The 12,046-nt window shown below is 30.7% G+C and overlaps 1 protein-coding gene across 1 annotated transcript; it reads left to right on the top strand.

Moving 5' to 3' along the window:
• The first annotated feature begins 7,332 nt into the window (after nucleotides 1–7,332).
• Nucleotides 7,333–10,240, top strand: LOC107433979 (proteasome subunit beta type-5). Its single transcript, XM_016045379.4, has 8 exons — nucleotides 7,333–7,489; nucleotides 7,859–7,982; nucleotides 8,092–8,221; nucleotides 8,640–8,746; nucleotides 9,192–9,326; nucleotides 9,413–9,516; nucleotides 9,671–9,771; nucleotides 9,904–10,240. The coding sequence occupies exons 2-8, from the start codon at nucleotides 7,869–7,871 to the stop codon at nucleotides 10,029–10,031; spliced, it is 819 nt and encodes a 272-aa protein (XP_015900865.3). The 5' UTR covers nucleotides 7,333–7,489; nucleotides 7,859–7,868; the 3' UTR covers nucleotides 10,032–10,240.
• Nucleotides 10,241–12,046: the final 1,806 nt, after the last annotated feature.

Genomic DNA, 12,046 nt, shown 5'->3' with positions numbered 1-12,046 from the left:
AGATCCGTAATTCACGGATTCTTCTGTAGTTTTCCCTCCAATCAGGGTGAAAAATGTAAATGAAAAATGTAAAAATATGCAAATATCCCCACTCATTTTACGGTCCTAAACATTCACGCGCCAAGTTTCACGATTTACAGTCTCACTGCCAACTGCCTCTTTTTTATTATTTAAAAGGTTTTTACTGTCTTTTTCGCAAATAAAAACAAAAATTGTAAGTAAAATGTGAATAGTTTTATTTTGTTCCTCAAATATCAAGACAAATTAGAAATACATATCTGCATCTCTTTAAGTGCATACTCATCATCATGTCTAATGTCTTAAATTTTTTTTTTTTACGAAAGTTTCAAAATTCTCATGAATTATGAGGACGATTCTTGTATTTAAAAATTTATGTTAAGGTAATTATTTATTTACAGGTTAATTATTTTAAACAATATATATAAAATTATCAAATATTTATTTAATTTGTTTCCTTTTATGTGAGGAGTTGAAAAGATTCCATTAAAATTCTTGCTTCTTTTTTTTTTTTTTTTTTTTTTCCATTTGCATGATTCGATTCAACTTCTTCTTCTTCTTTTTTTTTTTTCTCTTTTTTTGAGACGTACGATTCCATTCAACTTAATAAATATTTTTGGATGAATATGGATTAAGGATGTTTAATAGTGGACTAAAGAAGGGTTTAAGAATGTGCGAGTGACATCGTTATTTGTATTTGTAAATTTAAATTAATGATAAAACCATTTAAAATATACTTTTAAACTTCAGCAAAATCTTTTGATAAAAAAAAAAAAGGATAAAATCCTTCTCTCTCGTCTTGTCATAATATATCAAAAATAAAATAAAAAAAGACATGCTACCTTAAGCCTGTACATGTATGATATACGGTCGTACTTCGTACACAAATAGGTACAATTTACTTATTACCAAAAAATACAAAGGAACGATTTACGAGACAACATGCCGCACGTGGCGCTCATTGGTTGATATTTTCAGTTTGTAAACTAAGGAGTGATAGTCGGAAATTTGAGGGGTTTTCTTGTAAAAATATCTAAATGCTAATACTATATTGCCAAAAAACTGTTTGACAATTGATACTGTCTGATTTTTCACAAAACGAGTCCAAATATTTCAATCTATGGTCGGTCGAGGCAACGTGCCCAAATCCATCACTGCCACATGTTTCTCACAAATTCAAACCCAATTCAAAAAGTTTTTATTATTGACCCATTTGATATTACGGAATCTTAAAGGTGGATGTGGAATCAGCTAATTGGATTATTTAATTTGAACCGAATATCCGTTAATTATATAAAATCACTTTATGTTATAAAATTATATATATCAAATGTTGTGATTAGATCTTAGTTTATTAACAAATAGATAAAAATCACATATAACAATAATTACGCCAAAATATATTTAAATGAAATACAAGCAATGTGCAAAAATTTAATAATATAGGTACTATTGACTTTTTTCTTTTGATAGAAACAGTGAAATATTATTAATTATAGTTATTATTGACTAATAACGTGTATTGATAGTCAATAATACCAGTATTATTTTACCAAACCAATTGAAGCAGTGAACGATGATCACCGTTGATGGGCACCAGAGACAATTGGACTCAATTAATGCACATGGTCCTACAAGACTTCATCTCAATTTTTTTTTTTTTCTTTTGGTAAAATTCCTTTGGAAAGTTAAAGTTACATATACGTATTCCTTCCTCTTCTTCCAATTAGATATTATTTCATTATTGTGAGAAAAAATGAAAAAAAAAAAAGAAGAAAAATTAAATTGAGTATGCAGCAAAATTTATCATGTAATCGCCAATTTTATTTTTTTTTCCTTTTATGAAAAATTAGATAAAATGATTAAATTTATTACACTTTTTTAAAATAATAGATTAAACTACGAGACCATATCCACAACGAATACTTACAAAAAAATTTAAAAACAATAAATAAATAAATGTATTAAGAAATGTATAAGGGATAAACTATCGAGTCCATTTCTATAATTATCAAATTTCATAAAACGCAATTTGGCCCATTCATTGTTCAATAAGAGCACAGTTTGAAATTTTAATGGGTAGCTTTCAATATAGAATTTGTTATTTATTATTTTTTTAACATTAAATGAGGTTGAATTTCGCCATGGTGTGCAGCCTCTTCCAAATTAGAAAGAATGCATATTTTTCACTAACCCATTTATTCACTTGAAATGATATATAGCATTTATTTATTTATTTTTGCAAAAATATAGCAATTAATTTAAGGTAGGTTTTCTACTATGTTTTTCTTTCTTTGGGAAGCGAAACAAAAATTGAGCACGATTGATAAGAGAGTAAATAGTAAGAAAAGAAAAATTGGCAGCTGGGAAAATGGGATCAAGAAAAGGATGGTGTTTTTATGAGATGGAGCACTAGAAACAAAAAAAAAGGGTCACGTCGTCGCCGTCGGGTCAAAATCGGATTTGGAAGTGTGCATCTTATTGGCATGCAGGTTCGGCTCCATAAACCCTCCATCAATTTAACAAGCCGAAAGTCGTCACCATAAAGATAAAGAAACCCCCACCTTTGACCAAACTTTAATTTCTCTTATCATTTCGTCGCAAGTCGCTGTTTGTCACTAACTCCGTGTATCTTCTCTGTATTCTTAATAGTATTGCCAAAACCTTCGTTTTCGGGTGAGGAATGCCCAATGCTCACTTCAATGCTAACCCAAAGTAAATTTTTACAAATATATATATATATGTATATATATAATATAATTTTTATAAGAAAGTAAGTAGAAATTCAATGCTTTCATAAATATTTTTAAGTTTTTTTTATTATTTTTGAAAAATATTTTTATACTGGTAACTACATTTTACTGTCTTGTAAACTATTTATTTTTTGTCAATTTAGTGCAAGTATGCAATTTATCCTAATAAATTTAGTAAAATTGGTTTTGCATACGGTACAAAATTAAAATAAAAACAGTTTTTCAAAATAATTATAGGAATTGTGTATATTTAATTTCATCAAATTTATCTTTTAAAATGTATGATTAAGTGCAATACAAACGATTTTGTGGGTTGTTTGGTAAAAGAAAAAATATTGAAGGAAACTGATTTTTGAAAATAAGTTATTTGGGGTTCTTTTTTTGAGAATAGGTTTTTTTATATTATTTTTATAGTATTTGGTTAATTATAGAGGAAAATAGAACTTATAGATAATTAAATAAATTTATATATTAAAATTAAAAGATAAAATTGTATTTAAAAAAATATGTAATATCAGTTTATCAATAAATTTTAGAATTATACTATTTTATGGGGTGTTTGGTAAAAGAAAAAGTATTGAAACAAACTGATTATTGGAATTCAGTTTACTGATAATGAATTTTTTTGGGATTTTTTTTACAGTATTTGAATAATTATAAAGGAAAATAGAACTTACAACTAATTAAATAAATTTATACATTAAAATTAAAAGATAAAATTGTATTTAAAAAATACATAATATCAGTTTCTCAGGAAATTTGAGAATGACACATCTTTATTAGGATCCATTTTCCCTATCAGTTTTCCACATTACGAGATTTATTTTCCATTAGAACCTACAAATTTATTCTTTTAAAAATTATTTAAATATGAGAAAATTTCATTTTCCTATAAAATTTTAGATTTCCACTAACTTTATCACTACCCAAACACCCAATTAATAGAATCCATTTTCCCTGTCAGTTTTCCATATTACGATAATTATTTTTCACTGGAACCCATAAATTATTTATCTTAAAAATTATATAAACACGAAAAAATTTTACTTTCCTAATTAATTTTTAATTCCCACTGACTTTATCACTATTCAAATATTCCATTGTAATATATATAGGACGAAGTATGTTATAACATAAATACGAGGTTAATATGTAGTTATCTATTTTTAAAATTTTTCTTTTTGAGAAATGTTGACTAAGTAGAATATACTTGATAAAATTAAATTTTATAAATAGCTCTAAGACAATGTTAAACCACATTTCGATGCCAAATTTTTTAGAAGTTTGAATTTATAAAAAATGGGTAGAAATTTATTTATATACTTAAACAAATAGAAAATTATAAAGTCACAAAGGATAGATCTTACAATATTATATAGGAAAATTACTGTTTGGGATTTTAGATTTTATTAGATTAGATTAAACCATCTTAAATTTCGAACATGGTTAGTTTTTATAATATCGGTGCGATCTAACATCTAAAAGAGTCCACTGTATAGATCAAGAAAATAACGATAATATTTAATATTTTCGATTTTTTATTTTCTAAAGGAATTCCAAAATCAAAATGTAGATTAGTTTTCTTTTTTTAAATGATAAAATTGAATTTATATAGATAAAACACGTGATGTTTCTTTCCTTTTTTTTTTGAAATTGTAGTAATTATCTTGTTGACAATTTTTTTATTTTTATTTTTGAAAATAATTTTCTTGCTAACTTGATGGGTGTTTGTTAATAATTCGTTGAATATTCAAAACGGGCATAATTCTTATAAATTGATATTTACGTGTTGGTGGTCATGATTATCACTTTTGTGAACGGATTGAGAAGCACCGACACACAACAGTGGAACCACTGAATTTTATTTTATTTTTTTTATCATTTTTATTAATTCCATACTATACAAAGAAAAAATCCATATATTTATTCAAAATCAATTTTTGAATGGTCCACCGTATTAGTTTTTGCTTGAGTACAGTGGGGCCCTGGGAGTAAACGAACAGCTACAAAAACCAATGCATGTCGGTAAATTTTGTCCAACTGAAGAAATTAAATAATCAAATATTTAATACAACCTCGTAGCAATATTAATAAAAAATATATATATAAATAAAAAAGGTATTTGTAAAAAAGAAAAGAAAATTAATAATGAGAAACACCTATCATGATTCATCACCACCATGCATGCATTTTTAGTACATCATCATTTGCGATTTGGGATTGTGGTCCAAAGACTCCTATTCCACACCAGACCTTGCGTTGACCACGTACTTGCTTTATTTTCAAATTGGAACAAGTGGCCTCTAGGCTTTCTGTGAATGTTCATGTCTATTGAACTTTGCAGTACCGTAATTATTACCTAGCCAGCAAAAAGATGTTGAATTGTCGTCAATCTTCGTGTAAAGCGGTTAAAAAAACATGTTAATTTGGTGGTGCATTCAAGGGCTGCTAGGAATAAAATTGGGTAAAAATGATTACATGCGGTACTGTGATAAACACATATGAATATGAATATCAACAATAATAGTAGTACGGACACCAATTTTGTTATCATGTGGTTTAAGTTGTATTGATCTATATACTTATTTATATAAATGCAAATTTTAAAAATTAATTGAAATCTAAAATGTTAGTTAAAAAAAATTGGTGCCCCTCATAGTAGTATTTGTGTAAATAATTGTTGTATCTTTTACTCTTCTGTTATTGGTCTTTGTTATATAAAAAAATGACATATGAATGAAATTTGAATTTATTTTTTTTCTTTTAGAGGTTCCTTTTTTTTTTTTTTAATTTGTTTTCCCTAAAGAATTTCTTTTGGAGGTTTTAGTTATTTGATTAATTAGTAAGTTTTTGAATAAACAAAATAGAAAAATGTATAGGGCAGGGGGCGGAAGTAATAAGCAGTACGAACTTTGTATAATACATATGGTTTCATTGGTTGGTGGGTCATGAAATGCATGTGATATTCAAAGTGTTGGTAGTGTCCACATTCTTTGCATGAAAACTACTACAAGAATTAAAAACTGGGTACTGTATATGAAAGCAAAATCTCGTCTACCCACAGCTAAAAAGTTAAAATGACAAATTTTACCCCAAATCATTGGCCTAACATATATATTCCAATTTTCTATGTGGATGATTAAGGATTGAGATTAAGTGGGCTAGGCCCAAGAATTTGTCAAAGCAATGCTATTGGGGGAACTTAGTTGCCGACTTCATAATAATGGCCCAATGTGAAAGAGATTTCTTTAGGGAGTAAGAATATGAAAAAGATTTCTGATTTGGACGGCGTGAATGCATAAATTGATGGATAGGATGCAATTATTGATGGAAAAGGACTTATAAACAGCAGATTTTTTTTTTTTTTTTTTGATAAAAAAAGGTTGGAAGGATAGAATTTAACATATTTCTGCAACCTTGTAAGTGGTCGATTAAGTTTCAGACCTAGATTTTCTTGATTAAAATCCAAATTTCTTATCATATTATGTAAATGTTAACATCGAAACTAACAATTTATTACAAGTCCATGTGTTGGCACTTGAATTGTAAGGAATAATAAGTATAGGATTTACAATGCATGTGATTTTGCTCTTCCCTTTTTTCCTAAAGCAGGGGTAAGGCTTAATCAACGGATAGTCTAAAAACAAAATAGGCTTCTCTCAAAGGAAGTAATATGTTCTTAAGTTTGGTGTCTTCAATTCAACCATCCCTAAAAGTGGAGGTAGGAGATCCAATTGATGAGTAGGCTATGGCTGCAGTTGCAACGAGTAATGAATTTTCGGAAACTCTTATTTTATTTATTTAATAGAAAGTGGTTGCTTTATTTTGGGCACCTATCAAATCATGTAATCCCTGTGTACTTGTCATCGAAGCTGCACCCTTAATTTTCAATTTTCCAAGAATAGCAATAGATCGAAGGTGGATTGTAGAGTTGTCTTTATCTGACAGCTTGCAAAGAAAGGCTGAAAAACAATAAGGACCCCACCTATTTATTGGATTAAGAAAAGGGAAGCAATGTGAAGAAAGAAAGAAATGATAAAAGATATTCAATGAATATTAACCCACATGATGATGTGATATGAACATTAACCCTAAACATTTTATGTTTCAACACCTAGAGTGATAAATGTAGCTTGATTTATTTTGCTAGTCACTTGCAAATGTTGACAAACTATTTCACTTTCACCATAAAATTACAACTCCAAAGTGTTTTGACATATTGTAAAACTTAAACTAGTTCATTAAAATAAACATTCTTAAATACAAGTACATGCCCAATATAGAGCAAAGAAATATGAAAATTCTATTTTATTCCTCCTTTTTTTTTAATTTTATTTTTATAATAAGTCACGCTTAGCCTTTAAATAACCATGTGATATCATGCAAAAATAAAAAAATAAAAATAAAAATAACAATGTGATATAATATAATTCATTGGATATTTGACATTGGACCCGCACCAAGTTCTATGATGCTAGTGGGCTGGAAAAGAGCCCAAATACAAAAAAGCCACCAAAAAAGCCCAATAGATCTTTAAAAAAGCCCAATAGATACTTAGAAAAAGTCCGTCCCAACACCAGTCGACACTAACCTGGAGAACAAGAAATCCACTCTGCTAAATACGTTCAGTTCCAGCAACTTCCCTCTCATTTGATTTTACCTGCTCGATCTCTGTCCGCCGATCTTAGTCTTTGTTTTCGTCAGTGTCGATTTTCAAGGTACCGTCGCGATCTCTTATGTAATTTAATTCCACAATTCGAAATTTAGGACAGGATTTTCTGAAAGTATAACAGGTTCGAAACGAAATTAGGATTTCTAGGGTTTTAGATTTTTATTTTATGGCAACATTAAGTTCAAGTTCGATTTGAATAGAAATATTTTAGGGTTTGTATTAGGTTCATTTGCTGTTTAGATAAATTATTACTTGGAATTAGCATTTTGAATATAAACACCTTTACTGATAAATTTATTAAATAATCAATAATTTTCTGAATTTTAGTTTATTTTTTAGTTTTGATTATTTTATTTTATTTTTCTCTTTTTGGTGTGCGATTTCGCTGTTTGTAATAGTCTCAAATAATTTTCAGGATTTTAGTCATGAAGCTTGATACTAGCGGTCTTGAATCCACTGTACCCTTGTTCGGGGCAAGCAGTGAGCTTCAAGATGAGTTTTCGGCTGCTCCATCATTCGAGATTCCTAATGCTATTGATGTGAGTTGTGATATGTTATCCTATTCTGACTGCATATGATATTGAAGCACACTATTTAACTGATAGTCTTGTTTATTATTGTTGTTAATTATTTTTCCTTCTATTTCAGTTTGATGGATTTCAGAAAGAGGCAATTCAAATGGTAAAGCCAGCCAAAGGGACTACCACTCTTGCTTTCATATTCAAGGAGGGAGTTATGGTTGCTGCTGATTCTCGAGCTAGCATGGGAGGCTATATTTGTATGTTGGCTTTCTTGCTTGTGTATTTTTATTTTCTTTTTCTAGATTTGAAAATTTATTTTGACTTGATTCTGGTGATGTTCCTTTAAGGGGAATTTATAAAGGAAAAATTTTATCTTGTGACTGGATGCAAAGGTCTTCGAATTCATTGCTCATTGAACGCTCAATCCGTTGCTTTGGACAACTAGTTTTTAGTTGACCAACTGTTGATGAGCATTCATGCCTTTTTGCACATGTATTCACGCTTTACTTTGGTTCTGGCTCTTTTGTGTAGGTTTAAGAGGCTTAGAATATAGTTATCCATGTAGTATTCGTCCAGCATGTTGTAGTGAAAAATAAGGTTGCACAAAGTCTTAGTTCCTTTGTCTTTCAACATAAAAAATCAGATTATATTTACCCTGACATCCTATGTTTTCAGCATCACAATCTGTTAAGAAAATCATTGAAATCAATCCCTACATGCTTGGTACAATGGCGGGAGGAGCTGCTGACTGCCAATTTTGGCACAGAAATCTGGGGATTAAGGTAGCTTACTATTTTGTATACTCGAGTTGCAGTTTGCATTTCTAGCCTTGTTGGCAAATATTGTTGTAGGGTACGATTGTTTCTGTTGCTATTGGTTGTTGTTAGTTAATTTTTGCTTTATATTTGCATGTTGCTTTCTGATTATCGATGAAAGTAGACCAATATGTGAGAAAAACTAAAATGTGTAAAATATTATATAAGTTAATGAATTTACATTGTTGTTCACCTTTTGCCAATTGGTTTTCCAATCAGAATGTTTATTTAGCATTGGGTTTTAATGTTTTATTCATGATTTGACAATACTATGTGAAACGAGTTATAGCTATTTTTATTCCTCTTTTAAGTTTCACTTGATAATTTTTGTTGAGTACAATGAGGGTTAGATAATATATATTTTCCTTCTTACATCACTTTCTAAAGCATAATATATATTTTTATAATATAGTGCCGGCTACATGAATTGGCAAACAAGCGCAGAATCTCAGTTACAGGAGCATCAAAGCTATTGGCTAACATTCTGTACTCTTACCGTGGTATGGGTCTCTCTGTGGGGACCATGATAGCAGGATGGGATGAAACGGTAAAGAAAATGTGAATCTTATCGCATGCTGATTAACTTTGATCGTAGCTGTTAGTGACATTATTTCCATATGTTGTGGGCTGCAGGGTCCTGGACTATATTATGTAGACAGTGAAGGAGGAAGGCTGAAAGGCACACGATTTTCTGTTGGGTCTGGTTCACCTTATGCATATGGTGTACTGGACAACGGGTGTGAATTCTCCCCTTTATTATAACAATTTATATTGTTTGTTCATTCATTCTTCTTTTTTTTTTTTTTTTTTTGTTGGGACATAATTTTGTTTTTGAGTTTGGTATATATTCTCACATACGGTGATTTTGTTTTATTGCTTTGCAACACTTAGGTACCGCTTTGATATGTCAGTCGAAGAAGCTGCTGAGTTGGCTAGAAGAGCAATTTATCATGCAACATTCCGAGATGGAGCCAGTGGAGGAGTTGCTAGCGGTACTATCTCTCTTCCCCTCCCCCCCCCCCCCCCCCCCCCCCCACAACAAAAAAAAAGAAATTGTTTTATGTACTTAATGAATGCTTGAATATTTGTGAGTTTACCTTGTTTGGGACTTGTTTTTTAATCAGTTTACCATGTGGGGCCAAATGGGTGGAAGAAGCTGTCCGGTGATGATGTTGGAGAACTTCATTACAAATACTATCCAGTGACCCCAGAGACCGTGGAACAAGAAATGGTAGAAGTATCAGGGGCATAAAAAGTAATTCAGTACCCGGACCAGGTTTGAGGTGTTGTTTCTCATCATACATCCGATGAAAGAAGTGAAAGAATCCCATGCTTGAGACTCAGCAATATATTTATGTTTGCTTTTGTTGATTATTGGAACATTTCATTTGTAGAACTGGGTTTCAAAACATTGTATTACAAATTCTCGTATCAAGAATTTTTCATCTGCAATTCAGTTTATTTAGGCTCTGTTTGGATCCTGAAAAAGCTCGAGGAAAATAAAGTCAGAGGGAAGTGGAAAAGAAAAATGTCTCCCGGGGGGGATACACAAAAAAAAAAAAAAAAAAAAAACAAAAACAAATACAAAATTTCTCCTGTGTTTGGTTTATACGATAGTCATCGAGAAAAACAAATGATTGTTATTTTTTTTGGGGGGGGGGGGGGGGGGGAGAAGAAGGGAAAACAGTGGTGATAGAAATCGAGAGAGAGAGAGAGAGGAACATAGATTGTGAGAAAGGATCTAGATTGTGAGAAAGGGAGAAGGAGAGGGGACAGAGCTTGAAAGAGAGAAGCCTAATCGGTTTAACCAAAGAATTCCAATTTTCCTCCCAATTTCCAATTATGACTTTTCCCTTCAGTTTTCATTTCTATTTTTTTATTTTATTTTATTTTTTCCTAACTTAGTTTTTTTAAAATTCCGTTATTTATTTATTTATTTAATTTTTTTGGGGTATTTTCCAAGTTCCAGACTGACCATTATCAGCGTCTTTATCTCTGGTGAGCTAGGCTTTTATTAAATATCGTTTAATGGATTAATGATTCTGTCATGGAATGTAGCAGGAAACAGGGTACAGCTTTTGAATATGTATTATGGACCGTAAAAGCGATTATAATATATATATATATATATATATTTTTTTTTGTTTGGTAAATAAAAAAAATAAAAAGTAGTGATTATAATGGTTCATGAGGTCGGTTGGGTTTTGCATCATATCAAAGTCTGATAAAAGCGATTTTAAGTAACAATCAGGTTATTGGTTGGTACTGCAAATCCTAATTGACTGGAAGAAAAATAAGGCTCTAAGAAATTTTGGGCAATTCGTAGCAGAGGTTCTGGTCGGGTCAATGTCGACTTTAAGCTTGGTTTGGTGAACAATTGGAGACTGGGTTTAAAGCAGTCTTAAAATGGGACGACAATAGTTTAGCCATGAAGGACGGAAGGATATAGATTTTCATAGAAGGCTTTTTTTTGCCTATGTTTTCGTTTTTATGAGCATGTATTTACATATATAAAGAAGACATTGATTTTGCACTTTAGGAATTTAGTCTTGAAAGTTGAAGGTTCAACTCCAAGTAACAATAATTTGTGGCTTTTGTTTTCCGTCAGAAAATTCAGAGCGAAAATAGTTGTAGATACATAATTTGACCTATCGTATGCTTTAATGGGTGTTCAAATGAGGAACAATCATGTTGTAACATGGGACCCGCATTCTCTCATCAGCATATCGAATTGAACTACCAAACTGTGATTATGGGTACAATTCATTTCATACCTTCATCAATTAGATCCCTTAAACACCAAGCAAAGAGTGTTTTTTCCTTTTTCACCCCCCCCACCCCCCCCCCCCCCCCCCCCCCCCCCCCCCCCCCTCTTTCCTACTCTTCCCCTACATTTTTATCGGAAAATTGCCTCCCTATAAGGACCTTCATGATTTGTCCTTTGTTAGAAAAACTTGGTGATCATTACGTACTATTTTGTAAATGTTAGCAGAAAGTCATGGAGTTGCAATCTTTCTTGTATTCTATTTATTTATTTTTTTCTTAAAAGAAAAAGTATAAGTTTGCTTTCCCAGATGTATAAAGGGTGTGTAATTATATGTCAAGAGAAGGAAAATTCCATTTTGTCCATTTCAATGATAATATATATAGAGTTCATAAGTAATTCACATGGTAGCCCCTTTCTTTACCAAATAAAATAAATCATAAGTTAAATATACCCCACGGAAGAAGTAAAATGATATATTCAGATTCCAATACGTTAACCAC

This window comes from Ziziphus jujuba, chromosome 12 (genome assembly GCF_031755915.1).
Source record: "Ziziphus jujuba cultivar Dongzao chromosome 12, ASM3175591v1".
Taxonomy (NCBI): Eukaryota; Viridiplantae; Streptophyta; class Magnoliopsida; order Rosales; family Rhamnaceae; genus Ziziphus; species Ziziphus jujuba.
The sequence above is the reverse complement of the archived record's forward strand: the minus strand, read 5'-3'. Positions and strand labels throughout refer to the sequence as shown.